At 32.9% G+C, this 25,880-nt stretch overlaps 6 protein-coding genes and 2 non-coding genes across 8 annotated transcripts; 2 read left to right on the forward strand and 6 right to left on the reverse strand.

Annotated features, from left to right (window-relative positions):
• Nucleotides 1-908: 908 nt before the first annotated feature.
• Nucleotides 909-10,927, forward strand: DFA_07355 (uncharacterized protein; the record flags this gene model as incomplete). Its single annotated transcript, XM_004367160.1, has 7 exons — nucleotides 909-911; nucleotides 1,001-1,095; nucleotides 1,179-1,505; nucleotides 1,571-2,133; nucleotides 2,199-3,363; nucleotides 3,430-10,169; nucleotides 10,242-10,927. The coding sequence occupies 7 exons, from the start codon at nucleotides 909-911 to the stop codon at nucleotides 10,925-10,927; spliced, it is 9,579 nt and encodes a 3,192-aa protein (XP_004367217.1).
• A 360-nt stretch (nucleotides 10,928-11,287) lies between these two features.
• DFA_07356 (uncharacterized protein) lies at nucleotides 11,288-12,163 on the reverse strand (the record flags this gene model as incomplete). The annotated part of the gene is made up of 3 exons (XM_004367161.1): nucleotides 11,288-11,522; nucleotides 11,599-11,856; nucleotides 11,949-12,163. The coding sequence occupies 3 exons, from the start codon at nucleotides 12,161-12,163 to the stop codon at nucleotides 11,288-11,290; spliced, it is 708 nt and encodes a 235-aa protein (XP_004367218.1).
• Nucleotides 12,164-12,344: 181 nt separating this feature from the next.
• On the forward strand, nucleotides 12,345-16,638 carry psmD11 (26S proteasome non-ATPase regulatory subunit 11; the record flags this gene model as incomplete). Its single annotated transcript, XM_004367162.1, has 9 exons — nucleotides 12,345-12,403; nucleotides 12,745-12,857; nucleotides 12,965-13,256; nucleotides 13,339-13,717; nucleotides 13,788-13,932; nucleotides 13,991-14,238; nucleotides 14,308-14,366; nucleotides 14,729-16,333; nucleotides 16,614-16,638. 9 exons carry the CDS (start codon nucleotides 12,345-12,347, stop codon nucleotides 16,636-16,638), a joined length of 2,925 nt encoding a protein of 974 aa, XP_004367219.1.
• Nucleotides 16,639-16,716: 78 nt separating this feature from the next.
• On the reverse strand, nucleotides 16,717-17,084 carry DFA_07358 (uncharacterized protein; the record flags this gene model as incomplete). Its single annotated transcript, XM_004367163.1, has 2 exons — nucleotides 16,717-16,827; nucleotides 16,881-17,084. The coding sequence occupies 2 exons, from the start codon at nucleotides 17,082-17,084 to the stop codon at nucleotides 16,717-16,719; spliced, it is 315 nt and encodes a 104-aa protein (XP_004367220.1).
• A 442-nt stretch (nucleotides 17,085-17,526) lies between these two features.
• On the reverse strand, nucleotides 17,527-17,599 carry DFA_07359. Its single transcript has one exon. It is a non-coding gene; the product is annotated as a tRNA-Lys (tRNA).
• A 633-nt stretch (nucleotides 17,600-18,232) lies between these two features.
• DFA_07360 (uncharacterized protein) lies at nucleotides 18,233-23,245 on the reverse strand (the record flags this gene model as incomplete). The annotated part of the gene is made up of 11 exons (XM_004367164.1): nucleotides 18,233-18,309; nucleotides 18,838-19,183; nucleotides 19,375-19,454; nucleotides 19,521-19,855; nucleotides 20,280-20,698; nucleotides 20,807-21,220; nucleotides 21,284-21,497; nucleotides 21,555-21,898; nucleotides 22,145-22,558; nucleotides 22,629-22,842; nucleotides 22,920-23,245. 11 exons carry the CDS (start codon nucleotides 23,243-23,245, stop codon nucleotides 18,233-18,235), a joined length of 3,183 nt encoding a protein of 1,060 aa, XP_004367221.1.
• A 383-nt stretch (nucleotides 23,246-23,628) lies between these two features.
• On the reverse strand, nucleotides 23,629-23,713 carry DFA_07361. Its single transcript is given in 2 exon segments — nucleotides 23,629-23,665; nucleotides 23,677-23,713. It is a non-coding gene; the product is annotated as a tRNA-Tyr (tRNA).
• An 838-nt stretch (nucleotides 23,714-24,551) lies between these two features.
• On the reverse strand, nucleotides 24,552-25,516 carry DFA_07362 (uncharacterized protein; the record flags this gene model as incomplete). Its single annotated transcript, XM_004367165.1, has 4 exons — nucleotides 24,552-24,622; nucleotides 24,729-24,768; nucleotides 24,928-25,267; nucleotides 25,344-25,516. The coding sequence occupies 4 exons, from the start codon at nucleotides 25,514-25,516 to the stop codon at nucleotides 24,552-24,554; spliced, it is 624 nt and encodes a 207-aa protein (XP_004367222.1).
• Between the last annotated feature and the right edge of the window lie 364 nt (nucleotides 25,517-25,880).

Raw genomic sequence — 25,880 nt, forward strand, 5'->3', positions numbered from 1 at the left:
TTGGTCCGGACCGTTAATCCACATATCTTCTTTACCGAAGCAATAAATATAATAATAATAAAAGAGAACAAACTGTTACAGATAAGCGAACATCAACAACCAACATATGTTCGTGTTTAACTGCTCCGATGATGATGATGATTAAGATAACTGATACTGATTATGTACTGACTGCTATACTACGACTACTAATAATGATTCTATATTCTATTCTATATTGACATACCGTCTTTTCCTGTCATTTTCAATGCTGGTTATTAGTTATATATAATAAATATAATATAATTTGAATGAAGAAAACAAAGTTCAAAGGGGAGAGGGTGTTGGAAACGAAAAAAAAAAAATTACAAAAAAAAAAAATTTTAGGATAGTATCAGGATATCTGGATTGTATCAATAGAAATATTTGATAAAAGAATAGAGAATCATTTAGTGATATGGGGAATTTGAATTTCAATCAGTCAGGCCCAGTGAAGGTGGGTCTTGAGTTAATGAAGGATAGTAAAAATATTAATTCCACAGAAAAACCAAAGATTTCTTTCTTTTCAAAAAAACAATGTCCTTTAGATTAGAGAGGATACTTGTTTATTTATTTATTTATTTATTTGTAAATATATATATTGAATTAAATTATAAATACTAGTAAGTAATTAATTAATTCCATGATTAAATATTTAAACATTCCCTCCGAAAAAAAACTGTTTTCTTCAAAGTTTAAAAAATTTTCATCAAAGAGTTTGTGTGAGTGAGTATTTGATCGAATCTTTGTTGTGTATCTCTGATTTGTTATTATTCATTATTCATTGTTCATCTTTTTAAAGTTAAAACACGAGAGATACCTAGTCGAAATAAACATCAACAACAACAACATATATTGTCTACAATAGGATAAGAAATAATACGTATATAATGGTATGAATAGATAGATATATCAAATTTCAGCAGACTCATCTGACACTCGTCTCATAATCAATATCTATATCAAATATCAATATTTATAGGATAACTTTAAAAGGAAACAAAAAGAGAATGATTCAATCAACATTGTACATAACCACGATCATTTTCAAAGACAAGAGATTGAAAAACTAACAAGGTATGCTAATGACATCACATGAACATCGTTGTCGGGATAACAATCAACTAATGATGTTCTTGATTATTTTGATTTTCTACTAGAATATTAAACAATAACAACTTATCAAGACATATTGGTAACAATAATGATTTGATTGTAAAGTTGATCAAACATTATTTAGCGATTGAAGAGAGCACCGACGTGGAATTGGCTCAGTGCGAGCAATGGTTGAAAAGATTAAGATCTTCGTCATCCTACTCTAAAGAGACTAATTTGGATCGAGAACTCACTCTAGAGTTGTTAATCAAACAAAAGGCATACACCGATGCTCAAACAAAGGTCATCGATTACATCCAAAGTCATCCCGATCATTTAAAGTTTACTATTCTCTATATCAACATTTTATCATTACAAGAAAATTATCAAGAGTAGGTAAACAACAAAAGATGAAGATTGAAGAGTATTGATTCTAACCTTTTTTATTTATAATTAGATTATTTTCAGTTATTAAAGGAGATAAAACTACTTCTTCTACTACAACAAATATAAGTGTTAGATTTGATAGAGTGGTTGAATATTGGGAACATATATATCATACATTACAATCATTGTGGACACATAGATTGAAATCAAAGTTTAAACAGGCTAGTATGAAAAACAGTCAATTCCGTAGTTTCTTGGATGATACTATTGGATTTGAACCATTTCAATTGTTGATTGTCGAATCGTCGGATCGAGTGGTCAGACTATTACTCGCACAGTTGGACAAGACACCAGTCAGCGATACGATGATTTCATGTATCTCTGAACAAGTCAAAGAGTTACAAAATGCAATTGCAAAGACTGAATCTATCATTTCAGTCTATCAAAGTCATCAACCAAAGAAAACTAATGGTAACAGTTTGGATGCATCTGACCAAACCAAAGAAAGAATCAATCAATTGAAATCAAAATACTCTTATTATTTGGGTATAATGAAAGATTTTCAAGTTTTCAATCAAATTCATGATATTAGAGAAGGTTATCCTTTTATAAATTATGTTGAAGCATTACAAGGTAAAATTAAATATCAAATATTAAATATTAAATATCAAATCAAAACTAACATACATTTTACTTAGTTTCAAAAAGTATGTCAATAGAATCAAATAGAATTTATTCAGAAGTTACCAAACAATTGGTTTATTCACTTGGTCATCCTGGTCATCTTGACTTGTTTAAAAAGTATCTTGAAAATAATGATGATTTGATCAAAAAGAATGAATACTTTGTAGAGCTTGGTAAAACAAAGAAATCGTCATCATCATCATCGACAGGGAAGCTAGAGAACCGATTGATTAGCGACATGGAAAGAAATGACTTTGAACTAACGAGTCAATGCAAGTCTGATATTGCTCGGTTCATTGTCAACAGTCTCTGGTATATCAGACACTCCAACTATCAAAACTACTCTATCCTTGTACAATGGGCAACCAAGCTATTTTCAGGGTTCATAGATAGACTCAATCGTCAACAGCAACAGGGCAAAAAGAGTGAAATCACATTACTTCATGTTATTGTTTATTGTTTGAATATGGTCTATGAAGTGGACGAGGTTGCAAAACAAAGTGTTCAATTGGCAACCACCAACCTTAGAGTATTTGTTGATCAACATACTCTATGGTCTCTCCACTATCACAATCGATCAACTTTAAATCAAAAAATTTGGGATTCTATCTTATTCTATACAAACGATCAATCATCATCATCATCAACAATAGATGAAGAGATTAATAATAATAATAATGGAAAGACAAATCAACAAAATGAAATGATTAAAGATTATCAAAAAAGATTCCAACAACAACAAAATCAACCATCGTCTTCGTCATCTAGTACAACAACAACAAAAATATTAGTAACAAAACCAAAAGATATATTATCATTATCAACATTACATCAAGAATTAAAAAATATGTTGCTTGGTGCCGATGGATTGAATCAACAGATATCCTATAAAATTGCACATGTATTGCCAGACATTTACAACCAACTTTTGCCATCGAATCCACAACTTCGAGAGATCAACATCAACACGCTTCAAATCAAATATTACACTCACTCGTCTCAATACCCAAGACACTCGCCTTCAGTCATTGACAAGATCAACAATTCACTTGGACTTTTATACCAAGAAAGACGTTCCTACAAACTAGCCCTCTCTCATTTCCTAAAGGTCGATACTCCCAACAGTAATTTACAAACTTCAATCATTTGTCGTGACATTATAAATAATAATTCTGAAAAGTAAGAATAGATTCAAAAAAGAATAATAATAATACTAATATTTATTGATATTTATTTATTTTTTAGCCCATCATATTCTAAAGATTTATTATATTCTTTGGTAAATAGAATGGCACAGTCACTTGATAAATGTCAAAACTATAATTTGGCTCAAATTGAGGCATCTGGTATTGACTTTTCAGAATACTTTTCTCATGTACATGATTTGGAAAGAGAGTTGGTAGAGTTGCAAGAAAAGTATGGTGCTGTTGATTTGATGGCTTCAGCCATCCACGGTAATGGTAGTACTGGTAGTCATTTTTTCCCAACACCCTCAAAATCAATTTCGGGTTCAATGATGCTAGAGTTGCCATCACCCATGAAAACTCCTCTCAAAACTCTTACTATGGGAGGAGACCACACATCTACAAACAAAAATAATAATAATAATAATAGTTCAATGATGTCATCACTGATATCATCTCCATATCAACAACCTGGTACAAACAGATTGTTTAATTCAACAACATCAACATCAACATCAGCTTCACCATCATTCACTCCATTGGAAACGTCTGATTTAATTTCAATCAACAATAAGACTGAAACCCTTAGTCTAAGTCAACTACAATCACCACAACAACCATCACCAGCACTAGACTCATCCAAATTACATCAAAGTTTCAAGGATCGACAAAACAAGAGAAGAAGTCTTTTAGACTCTGTTAGAAACAAGATTAATGATTTGTCACTCGAAGATATAGTTAAAACACCTCCAACTCCATCTTATGAAATAACAGATAAATCAATTATTACCTCTCCATCAACTTCATCTCCATCATTTGGAGGTATTAGTTTTGGTAGTGCTCCATCAACAACAACAACCAATGCTTTGGATAAACCACCTACCCCAACATTATTTGGATCATCTATCTCTAAACCAGCAGCAGCTACAACTTTACCATCTTTTGGTACTGCACCCGCTAGTAGTAACAATACAACTATATTCCCATTCTCAACTGGATCCACTTCAACCACAGAATCCCAGTCATCTGGAAAGTGGAAGTGCCCATGTTGTGATGAACAAAATGATGACATTGCTAAAAGATGCAAGATGTGCGATATCAACAAACCAACACCCAAGGCAATCACAACTCCCGCTGCTCCTTCCTCTACATCAACACCAGCAATTTCATTTGGATCTTCAACTCCAGTCACATTTGGTTCATCCACTCCATTAAAGGTTGAGGATACTAAACCTGCTTCAATCTTTGGATCGACTCCATCGGCACCATCTGGAACATCTATTTTTGGATCAACTCCATTATCAACTGGTACAACAACATTCCCATTCGGTACACCAACAACATCTAGCAATACCACCTTCCCATTTGGTACTTCTACTACTAGTACTCCAGCTGCTTCAGCTGCAGCTGCACCAGGTAAATGGAAATGTGCATGTTGTGATACACAAAATGATGATAGTGCTAAAAGATGCTCTATTTGTGATGTTTCCAAACCAACACCCAAAGCAACAGCCGCTACATCTGCACCTGCACCAGTACCAGTATCAGCTCCAACCATTTCGTTTGGATCTTCAACTCCAGTTACATTTGGTTCAACCACTCCATTAAAGGTTGAAGATACTAAACCTGCTTCAATCTTTGGATCGACTCCATCATCTGGAACATCTATTTTTGGATCAACTCCATTATCAACTGGTACAACAACATTCCCATTCGGTACACCATCAACAACATCTAGCAATACCACCTTCCCATTTGGTACTTCTAGTACACCAGCTGTTGCTTCTGCAGCCGCACCAGGTAAATGGAAATGTGCATGTTGCGACGAACAAAATGATGATAGTGCCAAAAAATGCTTTGTTTGTGAAGTTCCCAAACCAACACCCAAAGGAACAACCGCTACATCTGCACCTGCACCAGCACCAGTACCAGTTCCAACAATTTCATTTGGATCTAGCTCACCTATTTCCTTTGGATCTTCAACTCCAGTCACATTTGGTTCATCCACTCCATTAAAGGTTGAGGATACTAAACCAGTTTCAATCTTTGGATCAGCTCCATCGGCACCATCGGGAACATCTATTTTTGGATCAACTCCATCTGGAACATCTATTTTCGGATCAACTCCACCATCAACTGGTACAACAACATTCCCATTCGGTACACCATCAACAACATCTAGTAACACCACCTTCCCATTTGGTACTTCTACTACTAGTACTCCAGCTGCCTCTGCTGCTGCAGCACCAGGTAAATGGAAATGTGCATGTTGTGATACACAAAACGATGATAGCGCTAAAAGATGCTCTATTTGTGATGTTTCCAAACCAGCACCCAAAGGAACAACCGCTGCATCTACACCAGCACCAGCACAAGCTCCAACAATTTCATTTGGACCTTCAACACCAAAGGAGGCAGTTCCACCCAAGTTGGAGGAAAAGAAGGTTGAAGTCCCTGTCGCTGCTCAAGCCCCTGCTCCAATTAAAAAGGAAGAGGAAGCCAAAACACAACTCCCAAATTTATTTGGAACAAGTGCAGGAACCTCACTTTTTGGAGCAAGTGGAGGAGGATCCTCACTCTTTGGTGCATCTACTCTTAACACTTCGTTGTTTGGTCCCAATGCAATCACATCTTTTGTCCTTGATCCTGCAACAAAATCTGCTAAATCAAACAAACCAAAACCAGAAGAGATTATCGATAGTGAAGACAGTGACCAAGATGAAGAAGAAGAAGAGGAAGATGAAGACGATTACGAGGAAGAAGAAGAGGAGGAAGGAGAAGAAGTTGATCAACCACAAGAAGATGGTGAAGAAGTAGAAGAAGAAGAAGAAGAAGATTACGAGGAAGATGAAGATGAAGAGGAATCTGATGAACCAGAGGAAGAAAAACGTGCTGATGGACCGGAGAGACCAAAGCCTACATTCCAATTTGGTTCATTTGGTGGCGATGTGTCCTCAACTCCAACTGTGACTACCGTCACAAATCCACCACCACCACAAGCCCCAATAGGTTCGATTTTTGGTGCTGCACCAAACCAAACCTCATCTATTTTTGGATCAAATCCATCTGCCCCACAACCAACATCAATCTTTGGTAAGCCAACCGGATCTATCTTTGGTCAGCAGTCCACTACTGCACCTGCCCCAACTGGCTCAATCTTTGGTCAAACATCCACGACCTCACCTACTCCAACTGGATCAATCTTTGGTCAATCATCTACTACTGCTCCTGCTCCAACTGCAACAGTATTTGGATCAGCACAAACTTCCACATCTAGCTCATCCATTTTTGGATCAAACCCACTTGCAACAAACGCCACATCAATCTTTGGCGCCAAGTCAACTGGGTCGATTTTCGGACAACCATCAACCTCAATCTTTGGTACTCCATCCACCTCCAACCTTGGTACTTCTTCAACTCCATCATTGTTTGGTACACCACCACCAAAAGATGAAGAGAAACCAAGGGTCCAAGAAATTGTAGAAGATGATGAAGAAGAAGAACAAGAGGAAGATCAAGATACTGAAGATGATGAACAAGAACAAGAAGATGAAGATGAATACCAAGATGAAGACGAAGAAGATCAATATGAGGATGAAGATGAGGAGGAAGAATCTGAGGAATCTGATGAACCAGAGGAAGAATCTGAGGAATCTGATGAACCAGAGGAAGAATCTGAGGAATCTGATGAACCAGAGGAAGAATCTGAGGAATCTGATGAACCAGAGGAAGAATCTGAGGAATCTGATGAACCAGAGGAAGAAAAACGTGCTGATGGACCAGAGAGACCAAAGCCTACATTCCAATTTGGTTCATTTGGTGGCCCAGCCGCAGCTGCTCCAACCACCTCAGCCGCTACTTCAAATGATACTTCCTCTTCCGTATCTATATTTAGTCAAAAGCCAACTTCAGTGTTTGGTTCTACTCCAACCAATTCTGTTTTTGGATCAACTTCATCTGTATTTGGTACCGCTTCATCGACACCAGCTGCCTCTACTAGTACATCTGTATTTGGCTCAACTTCATCTGTATTTGGTACCGCTTCATCGACACCAGCTGCCTCTACTTCTATTTTCGGTCAAAAGACCACTGTAGTCTCCCCAACCACCTCTGTATTTGGTAGTACTTCATCTGCACCCACTACATCCATTTTTGGTAGTACTTCATCTGCACCAAGCACATCCATTTTTGGCTCCAATCCCACCAACTCTGGATCAATCTTTGGAAATGGTCAATCGATCTTTGCACAACCACCATCCCCTTCCACTCCATCCATCTTTGGAGGATCTCCCTCTGCCCTTGCAACTGCCTCTACTCCATCATTATTTGCCGCAAAGGAAGAAACTAAAGTCGAAGAAACAAAGGTAGAAGAAACAAAGGAAAGCACCACAGTTGAACAAGAAAAGCCAAAGGAAGAAGCTCCATTAAGAAAGTGGGCACAAAAAAGAAATGAAACTACTAGATATGAAAGTGGAACCTTTTCAAGAAAGACTTCAACTACATCATTAACAGGATCAACTGACTCAACACCAAAGGTTGTTGAAGAAGAACCAAAAAAAGAAGAACAAGTAGTAGTCGTAGAAGAACCAAAGAAAGAACAAGAACAACCAACCCCTCTTGCTCCTTCATCTTCATCATCATCGTCATTGGAAAAGATGGATTCATTGGGTACTTCTATGATCTCTACTTCTACTACCTCTATTGGTAAAGATGATGATGATGATAATAGTAGTGATGATGATTCTGCTGCCCCAGCCACATCAGTCCAAACATCAAATCAACCAATTGTATTTGCTCAATCTAGTTTTTCATTCAAAACTGCAGGAAGCAATGAACAAAAACCATCTGCATGGGGTGCATCCAGTGGCTCAAGCAGCTGGCTTAGTTCCGATAGCTCTGTCAAATCAACACCATCCATCTTTGGTGCATCCTCCACATTTGGATCAACTCAATCACCACTCTTTGGAGTTAGCTCATCTGCCCCAGCATTACCACAACAAAAACAAGATAATGTAGCTTCCAAATTTGCTTCACCAAAGGAAGGATATGTATTTGGAGGAGGCTTTAAGAAACCAGAAGAACCTAAAAAGGTAGAAGTTGAAAAGCCAAAGGAGGAGGAGAAACAAGCTGCTGACCAGACCAAGCCAGCAGATGAAGCTTTGGATAATCAAAAGGAACTTGAAGCCCTCGAACAACAAGTATTGGAAAAGGAAAAGGAAATTGAAGCAAAGAAAAAAGAAAAAGAGTTACAAGACAAGAAAGAAGAAGAAGAAGAAGAACCTGTTCCAATTGTTGAAGAAAAGAAGGAAGAAGAATCTGCTCCAATCGTTGAAGAAAAGAAAGAGGAAGAAGAACCTGTTCCAATTGTTGAAGAAAAGAAAGAGGAAGAACCTGTTCCAATCGTTGAAGACAAGAAAGAGGAGGAACCTGCCCCAATTGTCGAAGAAAAGAAAGAGGAAGAACCTTTTCCAATCGTTGAAGACAAGAAAGAGGAAGAAGAACCTGCTCCAATCATCGGAGAAAAGAAAGAGGAAGAATCTGTTCCAATTGTTGAAGACAAGAAAGCGGAAGAACCTGTTCCAATTGTCGAAGACAAGAAAGAGGAAGAACCTGCTCCCGTTGTTGAAGACAAGAAGGCCGAAGAGCCTGCTCCAATTGTTGAAGACAAGAAAGAGGAAGAACCTGCTCCCGTTGTTGAAGACAAGAAAGAGGAGGAGCCTGCTCCAGTAGTCGAAGAACCTGCTCCAATTGTTGAAGACAAGAAGGATGAAGAGCCTGCTCCAATCGTTGAAGACAAGAAAGAGGAAGAACCTGCTCCAATCGTTGAAGAAAAGAAAGAGGAAGAAGAACCTGCTCCAATCGTCGAAGAAAAGAAAGAGGAATCTGCTCCAATTGTCGAAGACAAGAAAGAGGAAGAACCTGCCCCAATTGTTGAAGACAAGAAAGAGGAATCCGCTCCAATTGTCGAAGACAAGAAAGAGGAAGAACCTGCACCCGTTGTTGAAGAACGTGTTCCAATCGCCGAAGACAAGAAAGAGGAGGTAGCCTTTGTTGGAGACAACAACAACCAAGATGATGATTTTGTAATCATCTCCCAACAAAAGGAACAAGTCGAAACTGATCAAGATATTAGAGAAGAGATGGAACAAGAAAAACCATTGGACCAGATCAAGGAAGAGGAGAAAATCAAAGAGGCTGCTGCCAAGGAAACTGCAGAGGAAGAAGCACAAGATGAAATCCAAGCCGAAGAGGAACAAGAAATTTTGGACAGAATTGCCACCGAACAAGAAGAAGAAAAACTAGATGAAAGTAGCATTGAAGATTTATCCTCGTCTCAAGGTAGTACAATTGAAAACGAAGTTGACATTCCAAAAGAAGATGAAGATGATGAAGATGAATCAACTCAAGAAGGAAGTGTCATTGATCATGGTGAAGATGTTCAACAAATCGAATCATCTCCAGAACTTGCCCCAAGAAGAGGATCAATCGTTAAATTCAATACCTCTTTGAATACCACCCACAGTTATGATTTGGCAAGTGATAGTGATGATGAAGAAGAGGATGAAGATGAAGAAGAAGAAGAAGACTATGATGAAGATGGTGACGATGAAGATTATGATGAAGATATCTATCAAGTTGACGACGATTCTGATGAACAAGATGGTGACGATGAAAATATTGATGACGCTATCTATAGACCTCTTGATGCATATGGAAATGTGACCAAAACTGATAAAGATCAAGAATTGGAACAACAAGAAAAAGAACAAGAAAAAGAAGAAAAGGTCAATCAACAAGAAAGTAATGAAGATAAATCTGGACAAGAACAACAACAACAACAACAACAACAAGAATAACAACAAGTCAATCAAGAAGTTGGTGAAGATGATAAGATGAAGGTTATAAGTACCGTAAGTTCACTCACTCATACGCCACCATTAGGAGTTGGTGATGCATTAGGATTTATCTCACAACAACATCATCACGAAAAGAGAAAACAAAGAATTTTGGATCACCTCAACAAATCCATGGAAGATAATGAAGATCAAGATTCAATTGTACAAGAGGAAAGACCAGCAGAATCAAGCAACAATAATAATTGTGTATTTGACATGTCAACAATGAATGAACTCTCTAAAATGTCTGAAGAATCAAGAAGTGCACTCTTACCAACATCAACCTCTCAAAGTGATATTGATGATAATAGTAGTGATGAAGAACCAACTACTACCGTCTCATCGTCAACTGAACCAACCACAATCGAATTTAACAAACCATCATTTTCATTTGGTGGTGATTCCACCACCTCTTCTACACTTGGAAATGGATCATCCATCTTTGCAGCAAACAAAGGTACTAGCTGGATTCAAGATCCCTCTCAACCACCCACCACCAATCAAGTGTCATCAGACTCTAATCAACCATCAACCACTCCAGTAGTATTTGGACAAACCAGCAATCTTTCCACTACAACTAATAATGATAATGAACCAAAATCACCAACCTTTACAATTCCACAAGGAGGAAGTTATATATTTGGATCAAATACAAAGAATTAAAAGATAAATAAATATTATAAATTATTAAAAATAGATACATTTAGATTTAAAAGGTTTAATAAACCAATGGGTTATAGTTTATTTTGATCGTCGGGGGGGAGTAGAATGTATGAGAGAGAGAGATATAATTGTAATATTACTTTTTCTGTTTGCGTTTGTTTTTAAAAAAGTATTGTTGTTGTTGTCCTACTCTTTCCATTCTCTTGTCATTGTATTGTTGTTATTATTTTTTTTTAGATTTTAATTAATTTGAAATTGTATTGATATTGATTGTTGTTAGTAACCTAAATTATTATTATTATTATTATATTGTTGTTGGTGTAGAAGTATGTTTTGGTTGAATAGATATATCTATTCTATTTAATCAACCTTTTTTCTTCTTTGAACTGGTGATTTCTTTCCAGAGGCTTCCTTGTTTTCTTCAACTTGTGGGACTTCGTCGTCATCACTGTTTACTTCAACAATCTTTGCCTTTTTCTTTTTCTTGTCAACAGCAACAGTTTCTTCACCTGCTGGGATTCTAATGTTACCAGAGTTGTCTTCTGCAGCAGCTTGTTCAGCAGCTCCAGCTGGAGCAGCAGCACCAGCACCTCCACTTTTAAAAAGTAAACAAAATCATTATTATTAGTAATCATATTTTCATATCTACGTATATCTATATTTCTACATACAGAAGACTAGCAAATGGATTTTCTTCAGTCCATGGACGTGGGTACTTGGTCTCGTCTTCACCAAGAATGTAGAGCTTGAACAACTTGTTCTTGTAAAGGTTTTGTGGACCAAAGACACAGTTCATGGCCAATGGTGGAGCAATACCAAACTTGTAGAATAAAAAGAGTGGAATACCTGCACCCATAATCAATTGAGTAGCAGCCTTTTTAACTTGTGACATGTCATATTCCTTGGCTGTCATCTTTTCAACCTTTTCTCTAAAATAGATTAATAGTAATGTAAAGTAAAGTTTGTTAATATATACAACGCGATTGATCAAACTATTTCAGTTTCTCTATTTGATACATACTGAGAACCAAAAGAAGCAGGTGTAGTGATTTCAATTTGTGGACCAGCAGCCTTCTTTGACACCTTTTGGAAGATGATAAAGTAGCAAACAGCGCACAAGGTTTGAATGAGACCAAATGCTACAAGAGCGATTTGAATGTTGGTCGGGTTGGTAAAATCAACCTTTTGCATAATAAACAATGAACCAAATAAGAAAATGAAATCAAAACCTGCCATTTTTTTTTGTATCTCTATCTTTTTAAAACAATATATATATAAAGTAGATATCAAACTAACTAGAAGAAGAATAGGTGTTTTAAAATAAGGGGTAGGGAATAGCTCAAAAAAACGAACATCGACTCAGCAAAAAGTCAGTTCACCAAAGTCAAAATAAATAAAAATTAAAAAAAAATAAAACATGTCATGTATCGAGGAGATTGATGACTCGTTAGACATAGTATGTTTTACTGAGACATTGTAATTTCAACGGAAATTCATTTTTAAGATGATCAAAGAATGACTAGTTAGATTATATCCTAAAAAAAAATATACATCATCATTAATTGTCAATTGTTTTTGGGATTTCCCATCATAGAGTAGGAGAGTGGAAAAGAAATATATTATATTATATCTTTACCTAAAAAAATAGTTTAGTTGATTTTAGTAGACCTAAAATTGATTAAAGGTAAAAAAAAAAAAATTAAATTAAAAAAAAGAATGAAATTAAAAAAAAAAAAGTTTTGGGGTTGTGAAGATCATCAAAAAAAGAAGTGAAGTTGATCATCATGCAATTTTAATTTAGTTTTGAAATAATACAGAGAGAAAGAGATAAAAGAGAGAATGAATTGGAAGAAAGAGATAGAACATATTGTTGCAAATGAAACAATTGATCCAGAAGGAGCTATTCAAAAATATAAATCATTGATTACAGGTATATAAATATAATAGATAATATAAATAGATACATAACAACAACTCTTTTTTTTGTTAACATTTTTGTTTCTTATGATTTACTTTTTTTTTTTACATTTATATTAGAACAAACACCAGATGATATTAAAGAAGAAGCAATTCATAAATTAGCACAATTACTTGTAAAGGTTGGCCGTGCACAACAATTACCAGAGTTACTTAAATCAATTAGACCATTCTTTGAAAAGATATCAAAGCCAAAGACTGATAGAATCGTTAGAAACTTTATCGACTATGCATCACAAAAGAAGGGTAACGAAAAGTTACTTATCGAATTTTGCAAGGAAAGCATTCAATGGTGTAAAGATACCAATAGAACTTATCTTCGTCAAAGATTAGAAGCTAAATTATATTCATTGTATGCTACAAATAATAATATATTTATTTATTATATATCTTATTAATTTTTCTCTTTTTTTTTTTTATTTATTTTTTTTTAGAATGTTTGAAGTTGAAGATTATAATACAGCATTACAAGGATTAACAACATTATTATCAGAGATTAAGAGACTTGATGATAAACCATTGTTGGTAGAGATTCAATTGATTGAGAGTCGTATTCAACATGCACTCAAGAATATTGCAAAGGCTCGTGCTGCTCTTACTTCTGCACGTACCAATGCAAACACTATCTATTGTCCACCAAGATTACAAGGTGAAATCGATATGCAATCTGGTATTCTCCATTCTGAAGAAAAGGATTACAAGACTGCCTATTCCTACTTTTATGAATCATTTGAAACTTATGATACCCTTGAAGATCCAATTGCTACAAAGGCTCTTAAATATATGTTATTATGTAAAATTATGACTAATCATGTAAAGTATAAAAACAAAACAAAGAAAAAAAACAAATATCAAATAATTAATATTTCTTTTGTTTCTATAGACCGATGATGTATTTGCATTGATTAATGGTAAAATTGGATTAAAATATGTTGGAAAGGAAATTGAAGCCATGAAGGTTGTTGCCAAATCACATGCTGATAGATCATTATTGGCATTTGAAAATGCTACCAAAGAATATTCTGTTGGTATGTCAAAAAAAAAAAAAACAAAACTGATCTTTTGCTAATCTATTTTATTTTCTAGAATTAAATGATGATGTAATTATAAAGGCACATATTAGTGAATTATATAATAATTTACTTGAACAAAATCTTTGCCGTATCATTGAGCCATTCTCTAGAGTTGAAATCTCTCACATTGCAAAATTACTCAACCTTCCAGTTGCCACTGTCGAAAGAAAGTTGTCATTGATGATTTTGGATAAAAAGTATCATGGTATTTTGGATCAAGGAACTGGAACTTTAATTGTTTTTGATGAATCAAAGACAAATGTAAGATAAAAAAAAACCAAAAAGCATGATAAAATTAATTACTAATATTAATTTATTTACTTTCTATAGAAATTATATCCAACATCACTTGAAACTATCAACTCTTTAAACAAAGTGGTTGGATCATTGTACGAAAAGACAAATAAACTCAATTAAATATTGAAAAAAAAGGAAATAATAATAGATAGAAACAAAAAAAAAACAAAAGCAATAATAATAATAATATTATATTATATTTAGAGAATATATATATATATGTACAAAAAATAAATAAATAAATTGATTAAAAAAAAAAAATAACAAAAAAAAAAAACAAAAAAAGAGTGATTATGGGAAGATCTTTTTTTTCATTCATTTTTTTAAAAGCATTTATTTGTAGATAATACATATATTATCTATTATTAGTCTCTTTTGTATCTCTATCTCTTCTACTCTCTCAATCTTGATAAGAACTATAGAACTGCTGGTGTGATTACAAATATATAAATAGCAAGGGAGGGGTACATTACATACATTACGAATTTACGATCATGTTTACAACAAGAGCATTGAAATCTATAGATTGTCCATTTGGTATGCAATGCTCGTTTGGAGGTGTATGCTATTTCAATCATGAAACTATACTAGCTGGAGAGACAAACAATGCTTTGTTTAAATTATTTGAGTCTCTTGCAAAAAAGGACCAACTATTACAAAAACAAGAACAACAACAACAACAAGATAAATTTTCTCCTACATCTTTAAATGTACAATCTTCACCTCATCAACAAACATCAACTACAATGTTATCACCAAATCAAGGTAATAATAATGGTATTTTTCAAGGTAGTAATACGCAACAACATCAACAACCACAACCTCTACCATTTTATAATAATTATCCACAACAACAACCACAGCCACAACAACCATTTAATCAACAATATTATGGTAATAATTATTATGGAAATCAACCACCAATGGCTCAACAACAACAACCTTACCAACAACCTCAATATATGCAATATCAACAACAACCATATCAACAACCACCACCACCACAACCACCTCAAATATCACCTCCATTTGTTCAATACCAACAACCACCTCAACAACCTCAAATATCACCTACACCTCCTCCTCCATTTATTCAATACCAACAACCTCCTCCACCACAACAACAACCAATTTCCAATATTTATCCTACTACTACTACTACTACTACTTCAATTGAAGATCCAAGATTAAAAAAACAACAACAACAACAAACAAACAAACAAGATATTTCTGCAGAATTTAATATAAAGGATATTTTAACCGAGGCATTATTAAAAAACAAAGACTCTAATACTTCAACGCCAATACCATCGGCCACTGTTGTAAATGATTCAGCATTTCAATCTAGTGGATTTGATGATAATGTTTATTGGTCAGATGTAGATGATAATGATACTACAACTGAAGAAGATGAACCAAACAACAAAAAGGATAAAGATGTTGTCATGCAAGAAGATTCAAACAAGAAAAGAAAAGCATCACCCAAAAAGACATCAAAGAATGCACCTAAAAAACCTTCTCAAAAGGCAAAGAAACCAGCTCCTGCAGGAGTAGCAACACCTGCTGCCATTCCAATACCAGCAGTTGAACCTTTACCATCACAACAAAAGAAACATGTTAGATTTAATGAAAATGTTTCAAGCAAGGAGATTGACGATTCTCTATCAAATGGTGGAGGTGCAACTTCAACTGCATTACCTCCAAAGAAATTATTCCAATTACATCATCAACAACAACAACAACAACAGCAACAACAGCAACAACAACAACAACATGCTACACCAACACCTACACCTACACCTATACCTACACCAACTATTCCATCTGTTACACCGGTAGCAGCAGCACCAACATTAATTTCAAAATTAAAAACATCTATATATAATCCATCATTAAAGAATATTGCAACACAAGAACCAAGTCAAGAAGTCAAACATGCATTGGAAGACAAGGATCTATTTGAAAGTGCTTCTTGGTATTCAAAAGGTTTGGAACCATCTCAATTACCATTTATTCCAACAGATACAAGAGCAAGAGTTCCAAAAACTGTTAGACAAGCGTAAATATATTTAAATTAATAATAATAATAATAATAATAACTTAAACTTAATATTAACATTTACTTTTTTCTTTGAAGTATATTATTTTTTATTTTATCAAAATGTATAAATATATTGACAGATACAAACAAGGCAGTAGAAACATCAAAACAAATTGAAGATCATATTTATTCCATGTCTACAAGTAAAAAGGGTAGGTTATTATTGAAATGAAGATTAAATTGATCAAATATTAATCTTTATACCTTTTTCTTTTTCTTTTTCTTTTTTTTTTTTTAGCATATTTGGTGATTGTATCAAATGAACTTTCAAATTATTTAAAGGAATTAAAAGATTCTTGATTGATGTTTAAATTTATACAAGTTTTATTATTATTGATTACCTAAGAAGGTGGAGTTGGTGGAGTTTCGATCCTTTTTTTAACATCCTTTTCCCAAGTGTTTGCAGTAACATTGCCTCTGAATCTACTTCTCGTATCAAACTGTTTTGTTATCTTTTGTATTAATAAATGTCTACATTTATAAAAGGGTGGTGTGATTTACTTACCATATCCATTTTACATTGATAATAAGTGTACAAGAGATCTTTGCATTCTTGTTGGAGGTCATTTGCTTTCATGCATTGATGAAAAGTTCTATCACCAGGTTGCATACACTGTGAATCATTGATGCATTTCACAATCGCATCTTTGATTCTTTGACAAGGATGTCCTCCTTTAGAGGTATCTATTCTGTCTTGCGGTGATGACATGTTTGTAATAAAAAATGAATAGTTGATAAATACAACCACTATTGTATGATCTTTAGTTTTTTTTTTTTTGTTTTGGTTTTTTCTGATGTACCCATATTTAAATCCTTTTCTTTTTTTTTTTGATAGACAATAGATAATTTACAAAGATTCATGGACAGGCATTCGATCTTGTTAAGGGGATGATGGAGGTCATGACTGAGGGTTTTCACACCTTTGAAGGCTGATCCTGGCAATTGGTTCAACTTTAACGGCCTGTTGACCACTTCAGATTAGAATTTGTTGGCAGCTGTTCCATTTTTAACCAAGAAATTTTTACTATTATTTTAATTTCTTGGAGAACAAGATAATCTACTTTTGTGGAGAACAAGGAACTAGTTGAAATCTATAAAGGTATTTCCATGGTTGTTTATTTTTTATCTTTAAGGAAAAATGAAAAAAAGATAGCCCTATGGGGGGCTCGAACCCCCGACCACAAGATTAAGAGTCTTGCGCTCTACCGACTGAGCTAACAAGGCGTGATATTTTTCATAATAATTTTCACGGGTCTTGATCTAGGGGAGCGCAAGGTCTCCACTGGCAAAGGGTCGAGATCTGGTTTGGAAGTATGTAACCAAATGTCTCCCGCTCGTCAGGGGTGACCCAGTCGCTTCAATCTGTGTATCCTGTGGCAAAGATGAATCTTCCAAGCATTTGTTCTTTCAATGCAAAGAGACCACACTACCAGTAAAGATACTGAAAGAGGTTACTGCTTCCAACAACATTACACCACCAGTTTGGGATATCACCCTCCTCAACCTCAAACAACCTCCAATGGTTATAAACTTGATTGCTGCAACACTCGAACGAATATGGTTCCTACGTAATGATCTACGTCACCAAAGAGATGAACCATTCACTGAACAATACCTGCGAGCTAGATTGCTAAATGATATGCGACATATTATAAAAGTAAACTGGGACAAGACGTTAGAATTATGTAATCGATGGCACTTGGCTCTAATGAACCAAACCGATGAATCAGTAATACATACGATTACAGAACGAATACAAACTATCATCCTTCGATTCTCCTCCAACTACAACCATCCTACTGTCTACAAGATCGCACTACCTAGTCATTTAGAGAGGTACAAGACTGTGCGTACCCTTCATCTATAATTGATCACCTCAACCTCATTCTTCTCATCCTCCTCAACACCTTCATCATCCTCTTCTCTCTCTTCATCTATCAATAATAATATTAATAATATAATAATTTACTAAATAATAATAATAACATAGAATAATTATATAACACAATATTACAGCCTATTGTGCTGAGAAAAAAAAAAAAAAAAAAAAAAGCGATATCTTTAACCAATTTATTTTTAGAACAAGCAACAATCCAAAACAATCCAACATGCTCGACACTATACAATAAGATACATGATCAACGTCCATATAACATGTATCATAGACATGGACAAACCCCAGAACAAATTAACTTTAATTCTTCTCGAGATAATCTTTATTTCTTGCTGGTCAATTAATAATTATAATTAATAAAACTTTGTAACTTCTGAGTACTACTCTTCCCGATAGGAGAGAAAAGGAAAAGAATTACTTTAAAAAAAAAAAAACCCGTTTTTTGCCAATTTTAACTTGGTCAGGTGTTTATTTGGTTAAAATAACCTCCATTTAATGTTCATCCCAAGTATATACACGAATGAAACACCAAATACCACATATGTTTAAAATAAAATATAAATCAAACCAATTTGGATGAAATAGAATGTCATGGTTGTAAAAGAGCAATGAATCAAATTAAAAGTTATAGCCCAGATGAACAATATGGTATTTAAAGGCACGTGTTTTTTCAAAATAATTTTCACAGGGTTGCCTTGTCTTGGAATATATTTAGTAGGCTCCACTCCCTGTTTGTTGATGATGGTAAAGATAAAACATTTGTTGTCACCAGAGTATTCTTCATCTGAATTCCAAGATTGACTATTATAACCACCAAATACATTTCCATCTGATGATTTAATTAATGTCACTGTTTCACCTCTATCATTACATAATGAATGAAATTTGGATGCTTGGAATCCATCTCTTGTTCCCTAATAATAATATTATTAAAAAAAAGGATCATTAATAAAAATTTAACCTCTTTAAAATGTAAAATGATTGGATAAACAACTCTATAGATTAAATTTAAATCTTTAAACCTATAATTAAATCAATTTGTGTTGGATCTATCAATGTTGTATCATTTGAAGATTGGTTTATAAAATGCTAATTCTCTGTATACATCTAATTTGAAACCTTGTGGAATGACCGGTAAATAACCATCTCTAAGATAACTTAAAATGTATCTAAAATGTGTTCCATCTCTGTGAAATTAAAATAATTATTAATAGATCAAATAGAGATTGAATGATTCATTTTAAAATTTACCTATCAATAAGAATGAGTTTAATTTATCATTATTGGTTGATTTAATATCAACTTGACCAGACAACATTACATCAAAATATGATCCTTTAATTCTTGTTAAAGTTGATTTGGATGTTTGAAACTTAATTCCACCGATATTGAGAGTGATTGGATCTGATATCAATGATACATCAATCGCCTTTTTAGTTTCCTCTAATGATTCTTTTTTCTTTTTCATATCTTTTATTTCATTTTCCAAATCTATTAATTCATCTTTATAACCTTGTTCCACCTCTTGTAAAAGTGTTGATATTTGATTGATTTTAACTCTTTCTTGGTCCAACATATTTAAATGACTAAAGAAAAAAATATATTATTTGTCTTTATTTTGAATGATGATCGTAATGCCTATTGATAAAAGCTGGTTTTTTTTCCATTCAATTAATGAAAAAGAGTATTATGATAAATAAATAATTTAATTTATTCATCTATAAATCGTGGTCTGTTAAATTTAAAAAGACTATATAGTAGGATAGAGTTCTATTAATCTTATTATTATAAAAGACCTATTTGTATTTTGAAAGTGTAAATACTTTAATTTCATCAACTTTGAAACTACTTGTTGGTGTCAACGTTGCATTTCCTTTTCCAGTTGTATTGGCATAAGTAGAAGGGAAGCTTTGATAACTTGGTTGGTTCGAGTTGCATGCAATCAACAACCAATAATCAATTGATTACTAATACCAATGTCATTACCAGATCCTCCTCTAAATAACATACCTATCAACAAAGAATGTATTTGATTGATCATTGGTTGTTGATTTAATATCAACTTGACCTGACAACATTACATCAAAATATGATGCTTTGATTCTTGTTAATGTTGCTTTTGATGTTTGAAACTTGATTCCACCTATATTGAGTGTGATTGGATCTGATATCAATGATACCTCTATCACCTTTTTAACATCCAACAATGATTCTTTTGTCTTTCTAATCTCTTCAATCTCATCCTCCAACTCTTTGAATTGAGCTTTATAACAATCTACTACTTCTTGTAACAGTGTAGCTATTTGACCAAGATTATTATTTCTAGTTGTTATTGATCGTGTACTGATGATAAATGTGATTAGTCCTAGATTAAAAGATAATGAATTTTGTTTTATGAAAAAATCACACATGTGAACATGCAAAAAGATCTTGATTGGTATATATTTAATCGATTTATTTTAAAAATAGTAAGTGTATTAAAGGGGATATTCTAGTCTAGAAAGAAATAATTAGAGTATTTATAAAAATGTAAATACTTCAATTTCATCAACTTTGAAATTGTATGTTGGTGTCAAGGTTGATTTTCCTTTTCCAGTTGTATCGGAATAGGTAGAAGGGAAGTTTTGATAACTTGATTGGTTCGAGTTGCATTGATCGCTAATAAGAATATCATAACTTGAGCCAAATACTGGACCGTATCCAGCACTACCTACTGCATAATTAGAGTTGACTCCACTAGGAATATATTTAGTAGGATGTAATCCTTGTTTGTTGATGATTGTAAAGATAAAACATTTGTTGTCACCATAGAAGGTATTGTTTGTATTCCAAGATTGACTATTATAACCACCAAATACATTTCCATCTGTTGATTTAATTAATGTCACTGTTTCACCTTTACCATCACATAGTGAATGAAACTTTGATGCTTGGAATCCATCTCTTGTTCCCTATTTTAAAAAATGATGGTTGTTAAAACTAAATATAACCATTTTTAAAAAGTGATAACAAACTCTATAGACTAAATTCAAAGTTTTTGAAGTTCCAATCCAATTTTTGATGATTTCAAGTTGTGTTGAATCTATCAATTTTGAATCCATTTCAGTTGGTAATAATAGTTTATAAAATACCAATTCTCTATTAATCTCTGATTTTAAATCTTGTGGAAAGATTGATAGATCATCATCTCTAAGATAATTTAAAATGTACCTAAAATGGGTTCCATCTCTAAAAAAAGAAAATTAATTGATTAATAGAGATTGAATGATTTCAATGCCAACATACCTATCAATAAAGAATGTATTTGATTGATCATTTGTTGTTGATTTAATATCAACTTGACCTGACAACATTACATCAAAATATGATGCTTTGATTCTAGTCAAAGTTGCTTTTGATGTTTGAAACTTGATTCCACCAATATTGAGTGTGATTGGATCTGATATCAATGATACATCAATCACCTTTTTTGTTTCCTCTAATGATTCTTTTGTCTTTTTAATTACCTCTACTTGATTTTCCAAATTAATGATTTCATCTTTGTAACCTTTTTCAACCTCTTGTAATAAAGTTGATATTTGATTGATTTTAATTTTTTCTTGGTCCAACATATTTATATGAATGAATGTCTATTGTATAAATTAATAAAAAGTGTGATTGCTATAGTTGGAGTTTGAGAGGACTCTATTATATAGTTTTTTTTTTCTTTGATAAAAATAATATTATTATTATTACAATAATATTAATAAAATTTATTAAACTATTAATCTCTATCTCGGCGATTAATTAAATAAAATTATTTAAAAGATTTTTAAAACTAATTATACATATGAAAAGTTGAATACTACTACTACCTATTTTGAAAGTGTAAATACTTCAATTTCATCAACTTTGAATTGGTATCCCGATGCAAAGGTTGCTTTTCCTTTTCCAGTTGTATCCTCATAGGAATAAGGGAAGTTTTGATAACTTGATTGGTTATTGTTGCATTGATCACTAATATAAATATCATGACCTGATCCAAATGATGGACCATATCCAGCATGACCAAAAACAAGATGTTTCGCAACATGTTTTGGTAAATATTTAGTAGGCAGTAATCCTTGTTTGTTGATGATTGTAAAGATAAAACATTTGTTATCACCATAATATTCACCATCTGAATTCCAAGACTGACTATTATAACCACCAAATACATTTCCATCTGATGATTTAATTAATGTTATCGTTTCACCTTTACCATCACATAATGAATGAAACTTGGATGCGAGGAATCCATCTCTTGTTCCCTAAATGAAAAAAAAAATAGAGTTAATATGAATTGAATTGTTTGGATGTACGTTATAATAGATAGTTTACTTTATAAATTAAATCACGAACTTTTGAAGTTCCAATCCAATTATTGATTACTTCAACGTGAGCAGATTCAATCAATGTTGTTGGACATGGTAAAGATTCTATTAATTTATAAAATACCAATTCTCTATTAATCTCTGATCTAAAATCTTGTGGAAAGATTGATGAATCACCGTCTCTAAGATAATTTAATATATATCTAAAATGTGTTCCATCTCTGTGAAATTTAATATTAATATCATGATAATAATGAATAATAGAGTTTGAATTAAATCATTTCATTTTTAAACATACCTATCAATAAAGAATGAATTTGATTTATCATTTGTTGTTGATTTAATATCAACCTCACCTGATAGCATAACATCAAAATATGATCCTTTGATTCTTGTTAATGTTGCTTTTGATGTTTGAAACTTGATTCCACCGATATTTAGAGTAATTGGATCAGGTATCAATGATACATCTATCACCTTTTTAACATCTAGTAATGATTCTTTTGTCTTTCTAATCTCTTCAATCTCATCCTCTAGCTCTTTGAATTGTGCTTTATAACCATCTACTACTTCTTGTAATAATGTAGCTATTTGACCAAGTTTAAGTTTCTCTTGATTTAACATTTGTTATTATTAAATAATAATTTAAGATGATAATAATAATGAATTAAAATAGGGTTCGATGGTGGCAGCAAGTTCATAAACAAACTTTTTTTTAAAAAAATCTGGGCTTTGTAGGGTTGTATCTAAGGGTGTTTTTGAACTATATTGTGAACGGAATAGGAATACTTTGGGGAATATAGTTTAGATTTTAAAACAACATATTAATATTGTCTCTTGCCATGTTGTAAAAATGCCAAAATTTTTTAATTTGTTAATATTTATTGTATGGTTTTGATTGTTTTGTATGAAACATATTCCAAACGATAGGAAATAGGTCGGAGAATCAAAAGGCATGCAAAAAACACCGTTTGGCAGCCAACCTGGCCAAAAAAAACAAAAAGATATCCGATTTGCCAGGATTGAACTAGCGACCAGCTGATGACTTTGACAATACTACAGTCAGCTGCTCTACCACTGAGCTAAAATCGGGATGGATGTCCCTTTGGTATTTCCCATTTTGAAGGGGGAAATTTTGCCCTTTTTTTTAGTCATCATTAATAATATTAATAATATAATAATTTACTAAATATTAATAATAACATAGAATAATTATATAACACTATTACAGCCTATAGTGCTGAGAAAAAAAAAAAAAAAAAAAAAAAAAAAGCGATATCTTTAACCAATTTATTTTTAGAACAAGCAACAATCCAAAACAATCCAACATGCTTGACACTATACAATAAGATACATGATCAAAGTCCATACAACATGTATCATAGACATGGACAAACCCCCAGAACAAATTAACTTTAATTCTTCTTGAGATAATCTTTATTTCTTGCTGGTCAATTAAAAAGTATAATTAATAAAACTTTGTAACTTCTGAGTACTACTCTTCCCGATAGGAGAGAACAGGAAAAGAATTACTTTAAAAAAAAAACCCTTTTTTTTAGTCAAATCATTGGTAATTTAGTATCTAAATCCAATGAGAACCACTGAGCTAAAATAGGGATGGATGTCCCTTTCGTATTTCCCATTTTGAAGGGGAACATATTAGGAGATGGAAGTCCTTTATCCGTTTTCCTCTTTTGTAATTTTTTTACCCAGTTATCCAACCACAATACTCTAGTGTCTATATTAAAATGATTGTTTCTATATATTATCTGTTTGATCAGAAAAGATAAAAAGTAAACAGACAACAAAATTGGGGCCAAGAAGAGCATTGTGGTTTGTTTATTTTATTTGTATTTATATTGGATATTGACATTAAAAGAAAAAAAGTATACAGACAACAAAATTGGGTTGAAAAAAACAAACACACAAATTAATGTTTGAGGAAGAAGGTGATATCTTTAAAAAACACAAAACCGGATGCTAAATTTTGTCTCCTATTACCTAATTATAATAATTGTAATTTAGTATCTCTCTTCTCTTTACTTTAAATCAATCAACTTGGTTAAACAAAAACAATCATTTACTCTACCTTACCATGAATAGTTACCCAAAGTTGAATTGATTGATAAGAAACTAGTCATTAAAAACTCAAATTAAATAAATAAAATTAACAAAACAATTGATTTTTAAAACAGAGGTTGTGGGTTGATTTATTTCGGGTTTGTATTTATAGTGGTTTCAAGGAATGTTCCTTCGGGAAATACCATATAAAGAAAGTAAGCGACTGATGAGATGACCAAACATACCAAGGCAAGTAAAAGAATACCCTTTATGGTCTCGAGCAAGAGAAACCCTACAAAGTTGATAAAGGAACCAATTGCCTTTGCAACTTTTGATAAAACCAAACAAAGCCATGTATAGATACAGTCAAACATATTGAATGCAGCCTTTTTCGATCTACTATATTGTTTAGAGATTGTGTCGGGAACTGTGCATATCTTTTGTTTAGTTTCGTCAAACCAAGTTAGTACATTGATTTTGTAAAACTTTAGTTCTCTTTTGATATCCCTTTGAAGGTCTTTTGGGAATACAGATCTATCTAAATCCCAAAGATATCTGAGGATATACTGGAATAGCTCTCCATCTCTAAAAATAAAATAATATATTTATAAAATAAAATCAATATTAATATTTTAAAATGATTCATTGTGTATTTACAAACCTATCAACAAATATCTTATTAGATAGATCAGTACCAGGTACCAGTAAACGATCAAAGTATGATCCTTTTTCCCTAGTTAGTGTTTCTAAAGTAGTTGTATACTCTGGTCCCATCGCAAATGTTAGTGTCACCTTTTTTTTTAAATTAATATTATTATTATTATTATTATTCATTTTAATTGCTGCTGGTGTTTATAAAGATGTATTTGTTTAAAGAATAAATAGATCAATTGATTTCAATCCTTAAATCCTTTTTGGAAAAATTTTTTGTTGCTGGTGCTGTTGAATTGAAAATTTGAACCAACTGGTACTCAAAAATCTAAGCTAAATTGGGTGATGAAGCAAATGTTGGGCATGATTACTAGTTGTATCTGTTAATTGTCACGTTTGTCTTATACAAAGATTACATAAACCAAATGATCATGGGCCCATTGATACATGATCAACTACATATACACTTTGTTCTTTTTCTTTAATGTCGCCTGATCAACACTGACCATAGTACTTTTAAAGTTAAGTTTTGAACTTTTACAGATAG

This window comes from Cavenderia fasciculata (genome assembly GCF_000203815.1).
Source record: "Cavenderia fasciculata unplaced genomic scaffold Scf_ET2XIPL01CNAVH-3, whole genome shotgun sequence".
NCBI lineage: Eukaryota > Evosea > Eumycetozoa > Acytosteliales > Cavenderiaceae > Cavenderia > Cavenderia fasciculata.